Below are 20,899 nucleotides of genomic sequence, written 5' to 3'. Positions count from 1 at the left end.
GGGCCTAGTGGCTGCCCTTAGGGTCCTAAAGTTGCCAAGACCATAACCTTAGCTGGATTTTGGCCCCAACGTGGATCCGTCCATGGGAACAGTTCAGGGTCATTTTGTAATCTTCAGAGGCCTTGCCTAGATTCTCTTCTGCTGTCCTGTGACCCTGGTGACATTCCGGGAACGCTCAGGCCACGTGAGGGGAGGAACCACTGCCTGGAACTTTGATCAGCACCAGGACTGCTGGGTTCATGCTGACCACTGACCACACCAGAAGCCCTTCTGCTCCTGAGGAAGAGCCAGGGCAGCTGGTCCCCAACCGTGAGCCCCTCGCGGTAGGTTTCCTGGGGTCACTACAGGGCTCTGGGGGTCTGTGGGGATGTGGGAGGAATCTGGCCTGGGATCCCAGCTTGGGGGCAGGAGATGGGCTGGCCACTTGTCCCAGGTTTCAGAGCATGTCCCCAACTCCATGTAGGCTGCACCTTCCGTGTCCCCTCGCCCGGTCAGGAGAAGCCCCTGAGGTACTCAGCCAGGGTGGTGCTGGGCTGGGGCTGGAGGCAGGTCACGGTGTGGGATTCTGAGATGAAGGTGACCCAGTCCCTGGGCACAGACAACTTCTAGTGGATGGTGGGGATAAAGTAGTGTGACCATATGTCTAGGTTTTCCTGGTCCCACCCTTGTTTATGCCTGTCATCCTGGCATAATTATCAAGAGTTCTCCTTTTATTCTCAGAAGTGTCCTGGTTTCGATGATAAAGTAGGAATAAAACATGTATGTGGCTACGTTTTAGCAAACATTTATTATTTGCCAGGCACTGCATTAAGTGCTTTATTATTTACCGTCTAATTTAGCATATTTATCATCCAACTGAGTGCTAATTTTAACACTAAGGGATGGGGTTATAACCAGGTATTGGGAAACTGAGGCTTACAGAGGGAGTGACCTGCCCAATCCCACACAGCTAGTAGATAGCGGTGTCAGAATTTAAACCCAGGGTACAGCAATGACAGCGCCCTAATCCATGAAGCAGGATGAAGGATAAGACCCTGGATACAGGCTCACGAGAGCCACAGATACATTCTGTTCAATTCGGCACCCAGGGCCTGAGCACCTCTCTGGCTCAGCCCTGGGCCAGGTGCTGGGGTGCATGGCCAGGTAAGAGATGCTGCGGTCACAAGACCGCCACCTCCCAGGGGCTCCTAGTCAGGTGGTGCAACTGACTAGAAGGCAGAGCAGAAGGGCCCACATGTTCAACAGAAGACAAGTACCTGCAGGATCCAAAAGAGGCGCAGTCCAGGAAGGCTTCCTGGGGGACGTGTGACTTGTGCTGGCCTGGAGGGTAGGGAGAATGGTAGCAACAGGGAAAGGTCAGCAAGGGCATTCTAGTGGAGGGGGCTGCCTGAGAGAGGGCTAGAGGTGGGGCCCATGGGGAGCATTTGGAGAAAGGACAGTGCCCGGTTCACAACCTCCTCTTATTTCAGAATGTTAGTGCCCTTCAGGACGCTATGACAGTGGATAAAGTTTCCTTGAGCCTCTGCAATGTAATTGCAAGGAAGGAAAGGAATCAAGGAAGCCCCTATTAGGTACTCGGAACTGTGCTGTGTGTTTTACATGATCTAAAAAATGTTTTAAATTTTTAAATTTTTTTGGCTGCTCTGTGCAGCATGTGGGATCTTAGTTCCCTGACCAGGGATCGAACCTGTGCCCCCTACATCGGAATAACAGATTCCTAACCACTGGACTGCCAGGGAATTCCCTATATTATTTTTATAATAACTTTCAACCTTATTACAACAGTGACACCTATTTATTATTTTTAAAAGTTGAAAATACATTATTAAGCCAAAGGAAAAAATTAAAATCACCTGCAATTAATTCTATTCTTCAGAGATAACCACTGCAAATGTTTTGTGTACCGTCTGAAGCTCTCTAGGGGACCATCAAAGTCACTTCAGTGACATAAACTCAGGTGTGGGTTGAAAAGAGCTTATTACGAATAACAAAACACGTTCCTCTCATCACTCAGGATATTCCAAGGGTTTTTGGAGCTCTGTGCCAGGAACCAGGAAGACCAAATATAAATTTATTATATCAGAGTATCATAAACCCACAGCCAGTTATTTCATTTAATTGCCACGATGACCCTAATGCATGATAATGCGGGTGTTATTATTATTATTATTATTATCATGATTGTTCTCAAGCTACAAATGTGGAAACTGGGACTCTGAGGGATTACTTCACTGCTTGGGATGCCCTGGGCAGCAGGGTGGGGAGGGCAGGCTGGCTGGGGAGGGGGCCAGCCCAGGTCCCACTGCCTCAGCCACTTGGCTTATTTCCCTGATTGAGAGGAAAGGAGACTGGGGTCCTGGAGACTTGGGTGAGGCAGTCAGGGGCTCCAGATAAGCCTTGGAAGCCCCTCTTCCTGCTCCCAGATGTACTAGAGCCCGAGGGGCAAAATCCAGCCACGTTGGTGAGACAGATCCTGATGTGGATACCCCAGGTCCAGGGACAAGTCCCCTGGGGGTGTCGGGCCGGGCTCTGGGCTCCCGTCACCCTCTGGAAGGAGTGAGGGTTGGCTCTGTAGTGGATGACAGATGGGCTGTGGTACAGAAATGTACCAATCCAAAAGTAATCTGAGAAGAGGAAAGAGTCCATTCACAATCAGTCACCCCTTCCACCCTCCTCCACAAAAAGCCAGGCTTCCTTGGCTTGCTGAAGGCATGGAACATTTTTGTGGGCATTTGCTGGTCTCTGCACAAATGCAGAGGTGGTTTCTCAGATGACAAGCTGGAATCTTCTGGCTGCCGCCCCACTGTCCCCTCTGCTGCCATCCTTCACAGTACCTAGGTGGGGATGTTCCCGGTCTCCAGAGCCTGTGGTGACCTGCTCTGGAGGGTGGCTCAGGGAAGAGGCCCAAGTCCAGGGCATCCTGGCCACATCAGAATCTGAGCTCCACTAAACCAAGGACAAAACAATGACCCGTTTCCCTTGGCCAGAAGAGCCAGAAAGTGCTGTAGCGAGACATCCGGCTGGCCCATAAATGAGATGTTTGAATGAGCTCACCAGTTTTTCCTTAGCTGACTCCTGTGATTACTTTACAACAGAGCTGGGGCTGGCCTGGGCTGATGTAGCTGAGTGCTCTCTGTGTACACGGCTCTGGGTTTGGAGCTTTCAACTAATTTTCTCATTCAACCCTCGGAACCACCCCTTGAGGAAGGTAGTATTGAAACTTGCTGTTTTGAAGATGAGGAAATCAAAGCACGGAGAGGTTAAGTAATTCAGCCAAAGCCACACAGCTAGTAAGGGATGGAGACAAGATTTGAACCCAGACTGTCTGACACCACAGCACAAACTCTTAGCCATTCTAGAGTGATGTGAGAGTAAGTCTTGGGCTGGGAGCGGAACATTTGGAAATTATCAGTGTTCCACACCCTCACTGTGAGTACCATCTACCACTTCCTTTGCCCCAGTAGACTGGGGCAAGAGGGTCTTGCCCTGAACTTTAGAGGCTCTGTTCTGGCTCCCCTCTCACCATGACACCCCCAAGGGGTGAGAAGTTTGCATGATCAAAGGGACATGCCCATATGGAGGCTGTGTCCCCATTTCAAATCCTGATTCAGGTACCCAGGACCCAGGGCTTGTGTGGCATGCCTCCCGAGGTCCATCTTCTCTAGGCTGACCCCGTCACAGAATTGCATTCCCTTAGGCTTGTGAGGTGCTGGGACACAGCCGTGGGTGGAATCTCTACTCACAGTACCGGAGAGAGTCCAGTGGGAAGAGAAGGGGACAGGCGGTAGGCAAGGTCCCTGTGTATGTTCACCTTGGGTCCTGAAAACGTGAGGATGGGTCTTCCTGTTCCAGAAGCCTTGTGGTGTCGCTGCAAGCACCTTGCTGACAGCTCAGGCCATCAGGACGGATCCTAGCCCCACACATCTTAGTCGTGTGCCCTTGGACCCATTGCTGTAGCTCTGGGACCCCCAGTTTCCCTGTTCTGGAAATTTCTCGATGTGCTCTGAGGATCAAGATGCAGGTGTGAGAGCTTTGGGAGCTGGCAGGTGGGTCTCGCCCCCTAGCTCAGCCCCCCACATCAGAGAAGCTTCTCCTACCTCTCCCACCGGCCACTGCCTGAGCCTAAGCTGATTTCTCTACACTTGATTTTCTGTGCCGCTGATGCCATAGTTTTGACTCAAGTCCTGAATTCTCCAGTTACATACCTTTGTTGGAAAATTCTAAAGTATATTATTTCTTTTTTTTCTGTATAACTATAATTTTTTTAATTAGTTATCTATTTTACACATATTAGTGTATATATGTAAGTCCCAATCTCCCAATTTATCCCACCACCACCCCCTGCCCCTGCTTTCCCCCCTTGGTGTCCCTACGTTTGTTCTCTACATCTGTGTCTCTATTTCTGCCTTGCAAACCAGTTCATCTGTACCATTTTTCTAGATTCCACATATATGAGTTAATATACGATATTTGTCTTTCTCCTTCTGACTTACTTCACTTACTTCACTCTGTATGACAGTCTCTAGGTCCATCCACATCTCTACAAATGACCCAATTTCATTCCTTTTTATGACTGAGTAATATTCCATTGTATATATGTACCATATCTTCTTTATCCATTCGTCTGTCGATGGGCATTTAGGTTGCTTCCATGACCTGGCTATTGTAAATAGTGCTGCAATGAACATTGGGGTGCATGTGTCTTTTTGAATTATGTTTTTCTCTGTGTATATGCTGGGTCATATGGTAGTACTATTTTTAGTTTTTTAAGGAACCACCATACTGTTCTCCATAGTGGCTGTATCAGTTTACATTCCCACCAACAGTGCGAGAAGTTTCCCTTTTCTCCACACCCTCTTCAGCATTTGTTGTTTGTAGATTTTCTGATGATGCCCATTCTAACTGGTGTGAGGTGATACCTCATGGTAGTTTTGATTAGCATTTCTCTAATAATTAGTGACTTTGAGCAGCTTTTCATGTGCCTCTTGGCTATCTGTATGTCTTCTTCGGATAAATGTCTATTTAGGTCTTCTGCCCATTTTTTGATTAGGTTGTTTGCTTTTTTAATATTGAGCTGCGTGAGCTGTTTATATATTTTGGAGATTAATCCTTTGTCCGTTGATTCATTTGCAAATATTTTCTCCCATTCTGAGGGTTGTCTTTTTGTCTTGTTTATAGTTTCCTTTGCTGTGCAAAAGCTTTGAAGTTTCATTAGGTCCCATTTGTTTATTTTTGTTTTTATTTCCATTTCTCTAGGAGGTGGGTCAAAGAAGATCTTGCTGTGATTTATGTTAAAGAGTGTCCTTCCTATGTTTTCCTCCAAGAGTTTTATAGTGTCTGGTCTTACATTTAGGTCTTTAATCCATTTTGAGTTTATTTTTGTGTATGGTGTTAGGGAGTGTTCTAATTTCATTCTTTTACATGTAGCTGCCCAGTTTTCCCAGCACCACTTATTGAAGAGACTGTCTTTTCTCCATTGTATATCCTTGCCTCCTTTGTCATAGATTAGTTGATCATAGGTGTGTGGGTTTATGTCTGGGCTTTCTATCCTGTTCCATTGATCTATATTTCTGTTTTTGTGCCAGTACCATATTGTCTTGATTACTGTAGCTTTGTAGTATAGTCTGCAGTCAGGGAGTCTGATTCCTCCAGCTCTGTTTTTTTCCCTAAGATTGCTTTGGCTATTCGGAGTCTTTTGTGTCTCCATGCAAATTTTAAGATTTTTTGTTCTAGTTCTGTATAAAATGCCATTGGTAATATGACAGGGATTGCATTGAATCTATAGATTGCTTCTAACGCATATTATTTCCAAGTGACAGTGGGTTAGAAGTTAGAGGTACGGCAGGGGCGGGTGAGGCACAGTGTCCCCATGAGGCTTTTCCTTTCACCTGTGCCTCTTGCTTTGGTCCCAGCTCTCCCAGCAGGAGTGATCAAGGAAACCAGGAGATCTGGGTTCTAACCCAGGCCCCACTGCAGACACCTGGGGACCTGGCCTCGCCCTCTCAATGAGGCTGGCCAGATGGTCCCTAGGGTCCTCATGTCCCTTCTAGTGGGATTTCTTCTGGAAACTGCCTTTGAGAACCAAGGACCAAAGGGGTTAGCAGGAAGGGGACTGGCATGTTGATAATATTATGGCACTTTACAAATAGGAATTGCTCCTCTCTTACTCTCGGTGGGGGAAGGAGGAGGGAGGGCTCAAGGCCATGTTCACACCTGGCTACGGTCATTCACTCCGGGCTGGAATCATTCCAGGGAAGGGCAGCTCTGCCTCTCAAGCTGCTCATCTCAGCCATGGACGGTTCAGTTCAACAGACCCTATCATGAATCAACACGAGCGTAGAGAGGACCACACCCCTCTTCTCACAGAAAGGACAGCTGTGAGAACCCGTCAACTGGAGGACGATGCCAGGTGCTAAGATAGAGAAACATATCAGGAGTCAGAGAAGGCTTCTGTCAGGATGCCCAGGGGTTTCGTGTAGGAGCCTAGGGACAGCCCAGGTAGCAGGTATGGGTGGGACCATGGCTACGTCATCCTTCTTCAGCCAGGCCCTCTTCTTCTTATCTGTATTCTGTGCATGCAATATCAAGAGAATAAAGTCTCACACTAAAGCTGAACTCTGTAATGCTGGTCTATGGGGTGGCAGGACCAGGAGGCTTGTCCCTTTCCCTAGTGTGTCCTGAGTGGCAGCAAGCGCCATCACTGTTATAGACCTTCCCAACCATGGTGTATAATCCACCTCCTGTGGCTTACCTATGTGGCCATCAGAGGAGCCTCAAGGGAGAGGCAGTGCTTTTTCAGGGAGAAATTGTTCCTTCTCTATTGATTAGGCAGAAAAGTTCCTGGAAAAACTGAGAGTTATTGAGTGTCTGAATGGGAAGAGGGTACAGGGGGTTTTTGTAAGCACTGTGCTTGCATGTGGAGCCTTTTGGCTGAAGCTGAATCTTGCGATGGAAGAAGCAGCCAGCAGAGAGCAGCAGAGAGGCAGGCAGTAAAGGGTGCTTGGGGCCAAGATTCCCCAACAGGGAGCCAGCTGAGTTCTTGCTGAGGACAGGTAAATTGAGAAAAATTACGATTATATTGCATGAGAATTTTCTCTTTCTTTCTGCCTTTCCTTCTTTCTGTCTGCTTTCTTTTTTTGAAGCTAAATATATTCTAGCTAAAGGGCATTTTGTTCTTCTTACTTTTTTGATGTTCAAATAATCTTTTCTGTAATGATGGTGGTTTGCGACCTTTAACAATGGTTAACATAGCTTATTAATTGCTCACACTATGTCAGACACTGTTCTAAAACCTTTACCTGTATTTACTCATTTAATCCTCCAATTACCCCAACATGGTTAGCACTAATATTATCCTCATTTTACAGATACGAAAATTGAAGCACATGCCCAAGGTCACATAGCTAGAACGTGATGGAGCTGGTATTCCAACTCACGGAACTTGAACCACTAGAAGCCATGTAAATGATGATGTGGGTGGGAGCAGTAGAGACGTGGGGGGTACAGACCCCCTAATGGGACAATTAAGGCCCCGTTGATCTCGTCATGTGGGAATGTGAACCCAATGCCCCTAAATCATCCTGAAATCTGGAAACATTTAATGTGCTATTTCTCAGTTTCTACATGCTGGCTAGTGGTTCAGACATAAAAAAGACTGAGTGGGGCTTCCCTGGTGGCGCAGTGGTTGAGAATCTGCCTGCTAATGCAGGGGACACGGGTTCGAGCCCTGCTCTGGGAAGATCCCACATGCTGCGGAGCAACTAGGCCTGTGAGCCACAAGTACTGAGCCTGCGCGTCTGGAGCCTGTGCTCCGCAACAAGAGAGGCCACGATAATGAGAGGCCCGCGAACCACGATGAAGAGTGGCCCCCGCTTGCCGCAACTAGAGAAAGCCCTAGCACAGAAAAGAAGACCCAACATAGCAATCAATCAATCAATCAATCAATCAATAAATCTTTAAAAAAAAAAAAAAGACTGAGTGGTAAGTAAAATGTGCTTCTAAGCTGTGTCACCAATTCGTGACCTGTGGTAGATGCTGGCGTTTAAAAAAAATTAATATTTAGTGAACTAAAAATTTGGTCCCCTTCCCTTATTTAAAACAAAAACCTACAGGTCTGTGGAATCCCCTCATCTGGGACCTGCCTGTCCACACAGTGTTGGAAAGTTCCATGGGCTCCAGGCTGGTGATAGGGGTGGCCGGCAGGAGGGGAGCATTTTGGTAGCAGCACTGAAGAGAAGGCGGACTCACTTCAAGATAAGAGCCCGTCTTGTCCCTGTGGCTGCTCTCAGCCTCAGCGGTGCAAAGAGCTGAGGGTAAGATCTCCTCATAATTAGGCTCTGCAATGTGCTGAGATTTGAAAACTCAGGAAGAGTTACGGTTAAAAAATTTCCAACTCAGGAATAATCTGCCCATATTTTACGTACTATCTTAAAAATTCCACAGTACCCATGGTCTCCTTTTATACCCCTGTTCCATGCCTTTTGGTCTCGGTCCCACCTCTTTCTCCAATCTGGAAAGAACACGTCAAGTCCACGAGACCAGGGTCTTGGTCCTGCCACTAACCTGCGGGGTGGGACTGTGGATTGGCCACGAGACACCCTTGCTGTCAGAAGGTTAGAACTCTGGTCCTATCGACCTTGCAAGACTGCTGTGAGGTGGTATGAAAACAACAATTAAAAACATAAACTAGCTTCCCATCTCCTGGCTCTCTGACCAGTGTGCTGGTCACCGGGCTGCCTGCCTTTGACGAAGGTGCCACTTCTGTTTTCTCTTCCCGCTCAGATCCAGGAGATGCTGTCCAGAGCCTGGCTACGCTGGGCCTGCCTCCTGCTCCTGGCCACGCTTACCCAGTCCTGCCCCAAGGGGTGTGACTGCTTCACCCGGGAGGTGTTTTGCTCCGATGAGGAGCTGGCCGCCATCCCGCTGGACATCCCGCCGCACGCCACAGACATCATCTTCGTGGAGACCTCGTTCACCATGGTGGGAGCCAGGACCTTCAGTGGCAGCCCCAACCTGACCAAGGTGGTCTTCCTCAACACCCAGGTGTGCCAGTTCGGGCCGGATGCCTTCGGGGGGCTGCCGGGGCTCCAGGACCTGGAGATCACTGGCGGTGCCTTCTCCAACCTCAGCACTGACATCTTCTCCAACCTGACCTCGCTGGGCAAGTTCACCCTCAACTTCAACATGCTGGAGGCTCTGCCCGAGGGCCTCTTCCAGCACATGGATGCCCTGGAGTCCCTCCAGCTGCAGGGCAATCGGCTCCAGACCCTGCCCGTGAGGCTCTTCCAGCCTCTGAGACGTCTGAAGACCCTCAACCTCGCTCAGAACCTCCTGGCTCAGCTGCCCGAGGAACTGTTCGCCCCCCTCTGCAGCCTGCAGACCCTGAGGCTCAGCAACAACGCACTGGCCGGCCTGCCCCGAGGGCTGTTCAGCCACCTGGGCGGCCTGCAGGAACTCTTCCTGGACGGCAACTCCATCTCTGAGCTGCCCTCGCAAGCATTCGCGGGGCTCTCCCGCCTGGAGAAGCTATGGCTGCAGCGCAACACCATCGGCCACCTGCCCCGGTCCATCTTCTCCTCCCTGGGCAAACTGACCTTCCTGAGCTTGCAGGGCAATGCGCTGCAGACGCTGCCTGCCAGCCTCTTCGCCCATTCCCCGGGCCTGGTCAGCCTGTCCCTGTCCCACAACCAGCTGGAGACCATCCCCGAGGGAGCCTTCGCCAACCTATCCAGCCTCGGGTCCCTCACGCTCTCGCACAACGCCCTCACCCATCTGCCGGCTGGCGTCTTCAGGGGCCTCGAGGGGCTGGTCAAGCTCTATCTGGGCAGCAACAACCTGACGGCCCTGCACCCAGCCCTCTTCCAGAACCTGTCCACGCTTGAGCTGCTCAGCCTCTCCAGGAACCTCCTGACCACGCTGCCCCAGGGCATCTTTGACACCAATTACAACCTGTTCAACCTGGCTCTGCACGGCAACCCCTGGCAGTGCGACTGCCACCTGGCCTATCTCTTCAGGTGGCTGCACCAGTATAGCGACCGGCTCTTCAACAGCCAGACCTACTGCTCTGGCCCCGCCTACCTGAAGGGTCAGGTGGTGCCTGCCTTGAGGGAGGAGCAGCTGGTGTGCCCGGTCACGCAGGACCACCTGGGCTTCCAGGCCCCGGGGCCGGAGGACAGGGAGCCAGGGGGCGGCTGGGATCCGGCCATGAAGGAGAAGGCGACCTGGAGCCGGTGCACCTACAGCACTCCCGAGGGCACCGTGGTGCTGGCTTGTGATGAGGCCCGGTGTCGCTGGCTGAACGTCCAGCTGTCTCCCAGGCAGGGCTCGGCCTCCCCGGGACTGATGTTCAATGCCAGTCAGGAGTGGGACTTGAAGTCCAGCTGTGGCTCTGTGAGGGTCACTGTGTCGATCGAGGCTCTGGCAGGGGAGCCCTAGGTGCAGAGCAGATGGGCTGGGAGCCTGGGCAGACAGCCTCCGGGCCCAACCAGGCAAGAGCCGGTGAGGGGAGCTGAAGCTTTGGTTCTTCAGATGCAAGGGATGGAGTTGCATCTCCCGGGTGGAGGAAGGGGGAGGAGGCTGGACCCCCGAGTCTCCGCCTCCCCCTCCTCCTTCATCCCCCCCAGTCTCTGAGTCTGAGACCTAACAGGGCCTTCCTCAAACTCTGCAAAGCACCCGTTAAAGCTGCATCGTGGTCCGGAGAATAAACTAATGCCCTTCCCCTGGTGTTTTTCTATTATTTAATACCCACCCTAATCTCATCCCCACCCTGAGATACCCTCTTACCAGTGCTCCATTTCCACAAAGTGGAGGCCACCCTCTCTTGACATCCAGTTCAAGAGCCAATGTCTGTTTCTGTTTCTCTGCCTGGAACTGTGGTTTTAATTGATAAAGACAAATAGGGGAGAGGATAAAAGCAGAGGTGACCAGAAAGATGAGGGGTGGGGGTCTGACTCCGCGTTCAGGGGACTCACGCCGTTCGTGCCCCACTCCAGCGCTTCCAGGAGAAGTCAGATGACAGGGGCTCTCTGGAGGGGAAACGCTTTGCCTGTTCAGCCGACGGGATGGCTGCTCCCTGAGGAGACGGGGGAGGACAGGGAGCTGGGTGGGCTGGGACCGATGCCCTTCAGTTCTAAGTGTCGGCGTCTGTGGGCTGCTCACTCACTGAAATGGTCCTCTCTTGGTTCTGGGGACACCACCCTCTTACCCAAGCCCAGCTGCTCTCCCAGTTTTACCCAGTCACCTCTTGCACGCTGGTCTCCTCGGGGCTGGCTGTCATTCAGGCTCCCTGGGTAATCCCTATGCAGGCCCTTGGGATCAGATGCCACCTCTACGCTGATGACCTCAAATCTCCAAAAACCTAAGCCAAATCTCAGACTCAGGTTTCTGGCTCCATGATGAGACATCTGCTTGCTCTGCCTGCAACCCCGTGTTTTATCATGACAGCCACAAACACGTCTAAACCAGACTCCGACCCCAGCTCCTTCTGGATCCCAGCAAATCGCCAAGCCCAGGAGCTGGGAGTGGTCTTCAATCTCTCCTCCCCTTATTCCTCTTGGCCAACCAGTCACTGAGTGCTTCTGAGTGCCCCTCTGTTCATTTCTCCTTTCTTGTTCCCAGCCCAGGGAAGCTCTTTGTCTCCTTGGATTGAACCATGACCCAGCCCCCTTCCTGGTTTCCCAGCCTGCAGTGTGGACTGGCTTGGCTGAAGTGCTGGGGTATGGGAGGGAGAAATAAATCAGATGTACAGCAGGCCCTCCAGGAGCTCATAGTCTGGTGGAGAGATCAGAAAAGGATGCATGGGATGAAAACACAGCAAGACGGGGTGGGCACCAAGAAGGCGCTGGGGAGTTCAGGGGAGGTGGAGGTCTGGGTGAGCACAGACCTCGGGAAGCTGCATTTGATCCCTGGGCCTTGAGATTGTGCAAGAAGAGTGTGAGCCAAGGGATGGAGACAGGCAAGTGGGTGAGGACAGGGCCATGGCCTCTGGAACAGGCTACAGGTGGGAGAGGAGATGGGGAGATAAGTAAGGCTGGAAAGCTAGCTGGAGCCTCAATAGGCCCAGGGAGGAGTTCACGTGTTCATTAAGGATGCCCAGCTGTTGCTGAAGGACTTTATGCAGAGGAGGGCCATGCTCCTGCCTGTGAAGTTTGAGGAGAGCAAGAGGCAGGGAAAACAGTAAGGATTCTTGCTTGGCTTGAGCTGAGAGCTCAAGGATGCCAAGGAAATAGAATGAAAAGTTTTCAGCATCCGAACAGCACATACACAGATGGATTAAAACACTGAAATAATTTCAGAAATGCAAATTCAAACAATATAGATATCACTTCATACCTATTAATCCCATGGAAATTAGAAAGCTGGATTATGCCCAGCGTGGGCACAGGGGAGCCTCCAGGTACCGCTGGCTGAAGCAGCCACTCCTCCAAGGACACGAGCAAGCCTGAGGCAAAGAAAGGGTTTGGTGAGGGAGTCAGGGGTCCAGTGGGCGGGGCTGGAAGATGGCGGGAGGGAGAAACCTGGGGTGACTCTCAATTTTCTCTCCTGGGAGGCAGGGAGGACAGTGAAGCCATCGACCAAGGGCAGGGGCATTTCTGGGGAAAGGGAGGAGCAAGATGCCAGCTTTAGACAAGGAAGTACAACTTCACCCTCGTGTCCAGTGACGCCCTTTTAAAAAGACATGCTTCCTGAGTGTCAAACCAGTTAAATTCTAAGGTGATGGAAGGTAGTTTGGCAGCTGTGCCAGAGGAACAGACTCTCTCTCAGATTCATTGGGTTCAGTTCCCAAAAGCATCTGGTTTAAGAATAATCCTGACCAGGTCCTCCAAGGTTGGGGAACGTTGCTTCTCCAGAAAGGAGGAGGCCCTGAGCGACTGAGGGTCCCGTGATGCCAGCCCCCAAGGTTTGTGCTCTCACTGCCCAGGCCCAAGGCTGGGCTGCAGTGGCTGCTAGCTTCCAGCTGGTTGTGAGGTCCACTGTCTGGGGAAAGGATCACCACACCAGCACACACGAGGCGCTTCCCAAATCTCCATCAAATGGATGCCCGTCTGAACTACAGCTCCTGGTCCAAATAGTCCTTGGGTCTACCGCCAGGGATAAAGGAACAAGATAATCCAGCAGACATTTCTCTTAATTATATTCCCTCCCAATATAACTCTTTGTTAGGTTAAGATATAATAATTTTTCTCTGTGCTGAATGGTGCTGGGGAAAGAGCACCGGCTGACAGGGCAAGCTGCTTGCTGGCCCTTTCAAGTTGGTTGGATGAGATCAGTCACTGTGCTCTTCGGGTAGGGTTGCCAGATTTACAGATAAGCACATACATGCTGCAAGGGACATATTTATACTAAAAAAGTGATTCGCAGTTTATTTAACTGGGTATATTATTTGGTGACCCAACCATCTGATGAAAGTGGGGAAACAATGGGGGTGGAGATGGGGGTTCGGGGGTTCTCTTCAGGGCCAGGGAGGCCAGGCCTGAGCCTGCAGTGGTGCAGGCCCTGACTACTGAGGGCTGCTAGGGTCTTGAGGTTGGAGCTGACAGGAAGCAGGGGGCGCTGAGCGTCCCCCCAGACCGAAGTGCACAGACAAAGAGGCAGCTCTGAGTGTGCTGTGCACCCAGGGCCCTCGGTCCTGCTGCCTGTTTCCTTGTGAGGTGGTCCCAGTCTGGGGCAGCAGTAGAGCTTTTGATGGGTTCTGGAAAGAATTCAGGACACTTGGCTCCCCCTTCCTTAACATTTGGCTTTTGGCAAATCATGGCTCCTCTCTGGGCCAAAGGAGGTTGGTTCTCAATGCTGACTGAATCTTAGAATCACCTGGGGGAAGTTAAAAAAGACAACAGGGGGCTTCCTTGGTGGCACAGTGGTTAAGAATCTGCCTGCCAATGCAAGGGACATGGGTTCGAGCCCTGGTCTGGGAAGATTCCACATGCCTCAGAGCAACTAAGCCCGTGTGCCACAACTACTGGGCCTGCGCTCTAGAGCCTGTGCGCCACAACCAATGAGCCTGCGCTCTAGAGCCCGCAAGCCAAACTGAGCCTGCGCACAACAACTACTGAAGCCCGCACGCAACTAGAGCCCGTGGTCTGCAACAAGAGAAGCCACCACAAAGAGAAGCCCACGCACCGCAATGAAGAGTAGCCCCTGCTTGCCGCAACTAGAGAAAGCCCGCGCATGGCAACGAAGACCCAACACAGCCAAAAATAAATAAATAAATAAATAAATAAATAAATAAATAAATAAATTTATTAGGAAAAAAAGAAAGACAACAGGGTCCCACTTCCAGAGACGATGATTCAACTAGCCTAGGGAGACCCAGATATCAGTTTAAACACACACACACACACACACACACACACACACAAAACACCCCCAGTGATTCTAATGCTCAGCCAGGCTTGAAAACTCAGGGCTCGATTTTGTCCTGTTCTAGGTCTTCCCACTATCTGTAGCTGCCCCAGGGTTGTGGAGCAAATGCTCACCTTATCAGACCCACCTGGTGTAATACTTGGGATGAATTCATGAACAAAATAAGCCACAACACTGTGTCCCAAAATATCTCACAGGTTTTTTTTTTTTTTGGCTTGTTGGTTTTATCATCCTCAGTGTTCTCAGATTTTGGAGAAACAATAAGCTTAGTGCACGCTGGCTTGTTTTCTTGCAGTACGAGGGTGGCTTATTTCCTCCAAAGCACCTCAGAGCAGATGGGAGTCCTTGCCCTGATGCCTGGAATGGTCCACAGTGCTTCAGTGATTTCCCCACCACTTGCTAGCAAGGTAACCTTGGGTGAGTTACTGAAACCCTCTGTGCCTGTTTCCTCATCCATGCTGTTTATCATGGGGGTAATAGTACCCACCTCACAGTGCTACTGGTGAAGATAAAACATTCATTCATGGAAAGAACCGAAAACAATGAGACGTGGTAAGTTCTCAAAAATGTTATCTCTTATTATTATTATTTCTAGAGAAGTGTGTGTGTGTGTGTGTGTGTGTGTGTGTGTGTGCGGGGGGAAGCAAGAACTGGCCAATCTCTTGGCCATTGCACTTGTTTCACCCGTATTCATTGGTGTTTCTGGGAGGATGTTGACATTGCTGTTTATATATCAAGATTATATTATTGGGAGGATTGGAAATGCCATTTACAAAATTATTCAGTGCTAACAGTGGATACTGGAAAAGTGGATGGTGCTGCCACAGATAGATAATTTCGCACAATACTAGTGCAGTAAGGAATTCTTTCTCACACTGTTTTCGGCCTGCCTCCATCTCTTGCATCCGCAGACAGTTCAACATCTCACAAACCTGCAAAGGTTCCCATTCTGGGTCTCAGGGCGCCCCCGCGTGACCAACTGGGAGAATGGCTTTCCGGGAAGTCACAACCACGGAGCTCCAGAAGGGACAACAGACCACATGGATGCTTCCCGGCTGGCAGCTCCTGCCGAGCTTCTGTTTCCTGCGATTCTGGAACATGCCCGCGCCCAGGGAGCAGTTGGAGCGGAGGCTGAGGTCCCGGGCGCACCTCCCGGGAGGTTTAGACATGCCGGGCGTTCAGATTTGTCCCAGTGATGTTCTGCATGGCGGGGGTGGTGCGGGGGGGAGAATCCTGCACGACTGTGTGTTGTCTTGCGTCTCCCATGGCTTCCAAACCTCCAGACACTGCTGTGGGTGAAATCCTGCCGGTGACAATCTCTGTTCATATACACTCAAAGTTGTGGTCTCTGCCTTGTTGTCTGCACACTTTTTCCAGGACTGCCCCTTAGTATATATACATTCTGGGAAGACTGTGCTTTATTTTTTTTGGAATTTTATTCAGAGTTGTTCAGGATTTTGGAAAAAAATCCCCCTTGGCAATTCTTAACCCTTATTTCAAGAAGTCGCGTATAGAGGAAAAGCAACTTCTCTTAAATTCATCCTTTACTCAGTATCTAGTTGGTGAAAGCCTCTAACTACTTCATCAAGTCTCTGGTGAAGTCTTATCCAAGCATTTACACAAAAAAATGAATATTATTTTATTATAAACTGCCTTTTGTTTCTAGTTTATGACAGTCAGAACATTTGATTTTTAAATTCTCTTTGAGATCTGATGATATCTGTGAAATTTATTTCGGGAGACTGAAGGGGGTGTTAAGATTTATTTGCTTTAAAAGCGGTGTTCGGGGGCCTTCCCTGGTGGCGCAGTGGTTAAGAATCTGCCTGCCAATGCAGGGTACACGGGTTCGAGCCCTGGTCTGGGAAGATCCCACATGCCGCGGAGCAACTATGCCCGTGAGCCACAACTACTGAGCCTGCGCGTCTGGAGCCTGTGCTCCACAACAAGAGAGGTCGCGATAGTGAGAGGCCCGCGCACCGCAATGAAGAGTGGCCCCCACTTGCCACAACTAGAGAAAGCCCTTGCACAGAAACGAAGACCCAACACAGCCATAAATAAATAAATAAATTAAATTAAAAAAAAACAAAAACAAGAAGGTTGCCAGTAATTAAAAAAAAAAAAAAGCGATGTTGGGTCTGTTGGTGATGAGCTCCACTGTTCCAAAGTAACAGAAGGAGCAAAAGCTAGATGTCAAGGTCTCCAGAGAAACAGAACCAGGAGGATATATATATACAGAGAGAGAGAGAGAGAGAGAAGGGAGATTTATTATAGGAATTGGCTCACGCAGTTATGGAGGCTGAGAGATCCCACGATTTGCTGTCTGTAAGCTTCAGAGTCCAAAGGCCGGAGAACCAGGAGCTCTGATGTCCAAAGGCAGGAGAAGACAGATGTCCCAACTCAAGCAAAAGGGTAAATTGGCCCTCCCTCCACCTTTATGTTCCGCTCAGGCCCTCAGTGGATTGGATGGTGCCCACCTGCATTGGTGAGGGCCATCTTTACCCAGTCTATGGATTCAAATGCTAATCTCTTCTGGAAACATCCTCATAGACACACCCAGAAACAGTGTTTTACCAGCTATCTGGGAATCCCTTAGTCCAGTCAAGTTGACACGTAAAATGAACCATCACAGTCTCTGTCAGTGGAGGTTTTGAAGTTATTTCCTGGCACCTTTTCCCCACAGGCAGAGACTGTGGCCCCCTTTCCCACACTGTGTGATGGTACATCTCATTTCCCCGTTGCAGAGAAGCTTTGTAAAAGGGAGTAGAGATTCAAGTTGCCTTTGGAGAGACAGAAAAGATTAGGAAGGCTCATTTGTGGCATCCGCTCTGTCTCAACCTTGCTCTGCGACTGTGAGCAAGTTACTTGCCCTCCCTGGGCCTCTGAATCTTCATCTGGTAACCAGGGGCTGAAAGTTTTGAGCACTGATGTCCTCTTCAGGTGGGTGTGTGGAAAGTCTCACCTCCTGCCCCGGCCCTCCAAGGTAGGCTCACCTGGCCTGGGGGATGCTGGGCACCTGCAGGAGGGCCCAGCCAGAGTCTAAGCTCTCAGAGCTCTGGGCCCTTGGGCCCTCGACATGCAGAGTGCCATCGGGGCCTTCCAGGCTGGCCCCGCAGGAACTGCCTACTGGTTGTGACCAGTGATGGTCAGCTCACTCTCTCCTGACACAGCCCACCTTCCCTGGGCAGCTCCAACCGTCCAAATGGGCCTCCCTGCTGGCCTGGCCAAGTGGACACTCCTGTCCCCACAGCGACCTTCAGAAATGGAAGCAGCTTTCCCATCTCCTCAATCATCCCAGCCCTTCAGTCATCCCAGCTCCAGTGTAACCATCCCCAGTCACAACTTCTCATAAGCAGCTGCTTCTCGCAGGGTGTGGTCTTCATAGAAGCCATGGTTGGGAGCCCTCATGAAAGATGTGCCCTCCTCCTGCTGTGGATGGACCACAGGTGTGGACTGTAGACCTGACCGCCTTCCCGCAGGGCTGGGCTCTGGGCCAGAGGCCCCCCTGGTAGATAGAGAAGCCGTTTTCCTGATGCCGTCATCTGATAGGTTCCCTCCATGGCTGACACCAGGGCTCGTTTTATTTCTTCCTCAGAACCATGTGGCTGGCCTGCCTGTGTGCTTTGGTTCCACTCCTGTAGGATGGATTACCCCAACAACAGCCTTGCCAGGCTTTCCTCGTCAAGCTGGATTTCATAGAAATTCCAGAGACTCTGGGGTCAGCCTTCATAGAGAGATCCTTCATGGTCAAAGACATTCCTTTTGTTGAGTGAGGAGCACTAATGACCCTGCAAGGCTGAAAAAGGTGGCATTTGCCTACAAGGCCTTTGAAGCAGGTGTGCTGATGGTCTGGAAGGCTGGTGTGCTCAGGCTGCTAGAGCTTCATGGGGCCTCACCTTGTCAGCTGCAGAAGCGGAAACTCAGTTCTGAGAACGACAAAGGAATGAGGAGAAGAGACTGTTTGATGACCTTGCTAATTAGAGAAACTGTTCTGGAATAATACTGACATTTTCTTCCTGCTCAAGGGACCAGGCTCCTGCTGACTTTTGTGTTCATGGTTGAGAGAGATCTTTGCCCTTCCCAGGAAAGCCTTTCAGAGACTGTCCCACTGAAGCCCTTCTGCTAGCAGAGACCAGGATTGGATACCACCCCTCAGGATTCGGGACAATCTAGTGTCCCATGTTGAACTGAACATTCAGCACAATGGGACTGAATTTTTTTTCTGGAAACTCCTTGAGCTGGAAGTCATGAATTTGGAGAGCAACCTTCCTGGGTGGCTCCCATATTCTGTCTTCTTTGGGCCAGTCCAGCACACAGGAGGAAACTCAGCTTTGTTTTTCATGGTCTGTATAATTTATACAAGCAACAGGGACCCAGCCTGCATCCCCTACTAATATAGAGTTCTCTCTACAAAATATAGATAATTTTGTCCCCTATGGCAGCCGGAGGGGGAGGGGAGGGAGGGTATGAGGAGGATGGTTAAGATCCATCCTCTGGGGCAGCAGAGGGCAGGCGCAGGGCCAGGCCAGAGCAGGAAGGCACTATCAGTGTTGACAGGGAGGGGTCTGCGGAGGGGCTACAGGAAAGCAACCAGGGGCTGGGGGCCCAGGAGATGGGGGTGCCTGCGTGGGGGTCAGTATATTTGGTGGGAGGGGGTTCACTAGTGTCTTTGGTAGGGGTTGAAGGTACCACCAGTGGGGGACAGGGGTTGCACAGGAGTCTCATCAATAGAAATAGGGTAAAGGTGAGAGGGTCGGGGTTGGGGTGACCTCAGGTCCTAGGAACCCAGGAGCCGAGTGGCTGCCGCGACACTCCCGCTCCAGTTATGCAATGCCCCTCCCCCAGGAGCAGGGGTCCGGGTCTGAACTCCTGCCAGCTCCGTGGTTCAGCCAAATCGCCCTTAACCAAGAAGTTGACCGTTTCTCATAATCAGATTTCACCTCTGCCTTGGGGATCATGGATTTGGGAAATTCACAGATTTCAGCGTGGGAGCCAATTCAATCACCTCTTTAGAGGTGGCGTGTTTTCTTCTCTTGCCAAATGTGAGGAGTCTCTCCCTGCAGTCATTGCGGTGGTGAGCTTGCCTCAAGGGACTTCTGTATCCCCATCGAAGCTCTAATCCATGAGGTTCTTTCCCAGATGGCCCCAGAGGAGTCCCAGGTGGGTGCAGCTGTCAGCGTCTCAGAGGGACAGCGGGTCTCGCTGAGGCTGCAGCATCCTCAGGCACATCAAGCGCCAGCCCTGCTGACCCCCCGACAACCACCTGGCCTCCCGCCTGCCTGCGGCCACATCCTCGCCAGCGCCCCCTGTGCGAACTCCAGCCCTCAAACCACACACAGTGACCACCCCTGTGACGGCACTTCATCAACCCTGATGTCCTCTGAGCAACCGTGACCCTCAAACTTTAGCCCTCCTGTCACTGCCACCTTGCCCAGAACACCAGTCTTTGCGGTCTTCATAACCATGGCCTGATCGGGGACGGAGGCACCGTGGGATATGCTTCCCTCTGCCTCGATTTAGTCCCTCTCCAGCAGGGAGCACAGTGCCATGCTGCGGGGCTGAGCCCGTCCAAGAAGGAAACTCCCATTCACCATTCGCTGCATGTCCCGGGAGGTTCTGCAGCCAAGGCCTCCCTCTCTCCCGATCAACCTTTCCCCTAACAACACCCACATGCTTCTGCCAGCCCTGTTCTCAGCAGCACAGAAAACACTCAGCTCACTGACCCCTTGTTTCTCCCCTCTGCCCCTCCCAGGGCTGCAGTGGCTTACCATCGACACACCTGCTGCAGTGTGTTCTCAGCCTGTCCCTGAAGTGTGGCTCTTTGGTGGCTTTTCCCCAGCTGTGCCATCAGCCTTGGTACCCACAGGTTGTCCCTGGTGCCTCTGAGGCTGAGAAAGTTGCCGGGGAGAGAGGCGAGCCCAGAACAGAACTCTTCCCATGGGAGGAATCCCATGGAGTTACCTGAAGCCAGTGTGGGCACACACCTCCTCCTGCCCACAGTAGGGGACATACGACTTCTTGGGAGAGGAAAGGGGTTAGACTGAACCCTAGGAGGCTGAACAAGGACATTTTTATTCAATCCCTGGTTGGATTCTATTTTTGCTCCAAAATCTGTGTGTCAGACATCGTACTTCTGGCATCTGTGAAGCTGGCAAACTTGTGAACACTCTCAGAGTCTTAAAACTTGCATTTGTGGAGTTAGCATATCCTAATAAACAGCAGGCCGAAGCCTTAGGGCAGGGGTCCCCAACCCCCAGGCCGGGGACAGTCCTCAGCCTGTTAGGAACCAGGTCACACAGCAGGAAGCGAGCGTGAGGCGGGAGCGAAGCTTCACCTGCCGCTCCCCATGGCTCCCCATCGCTCACATTACCGCCTGAACCACCTCCCACCCCCCAACCCCTAACGCCCCCCGCTCTCCCTCCCCCCCGTAAAAATTGTCTTCCACGAAACTGGTCCCTACTGCCAAAAAGGTTGGGGACCGCTGCCTTAGGGCGTTTGCAATAAGTACTATTAGATCCACTGCCTTTGCCCACAAACACGT

General features: G+C 51.1%; 1 protein-coding gene across 1 annotated transcript; it reads left to right on the top strand.

Annotated features, from left to right (window-relative positions):
* Positions 1–234: 234 nt before the first annotated feature.
* CPN2 (carboxypeptidase N subunit 2) lies at positions 235–10,716 on the top strand. Its single transcript, XM_007195170.3, has 2 exons — positions 235–323; positions 8,782–10,716. The coding sequence occupies exons 1-2, from the start codon at positions 240–242 to the stop codon at positions 10,432–10,434; spliced, it is 1,737 nt and encodes a 578-aa protein (XP_007195232.2). The 5' UTR covers positions 235–239; the 3' UTR covers positions 10,435–10,716.
* Positions 10,717–20,899: the final 10,183 nt, after the last annotated feature.

Source organism: Balaenoptera acutorostrata, chromosome 4 (genome assembly GCF_949987535.1).
Source record: "Balaenoptera acutorostrata chromosome 4, mBalAcu1.1, whole genome shotgun sequence".
In the NCBI taxonomy this organism is placed as follows: Eukaryota; Metazoa; Chordata; class Mammalia; order Artiodactyla; family Balaenopteridae; genus Balaenoptera; species Balaenoptera acutorostrata.
The sequence above is the reverse complement of the archived record's forward strand: the minus strand, read 5'-3'. Positions and strand labels throughout refer to the sequence as shown.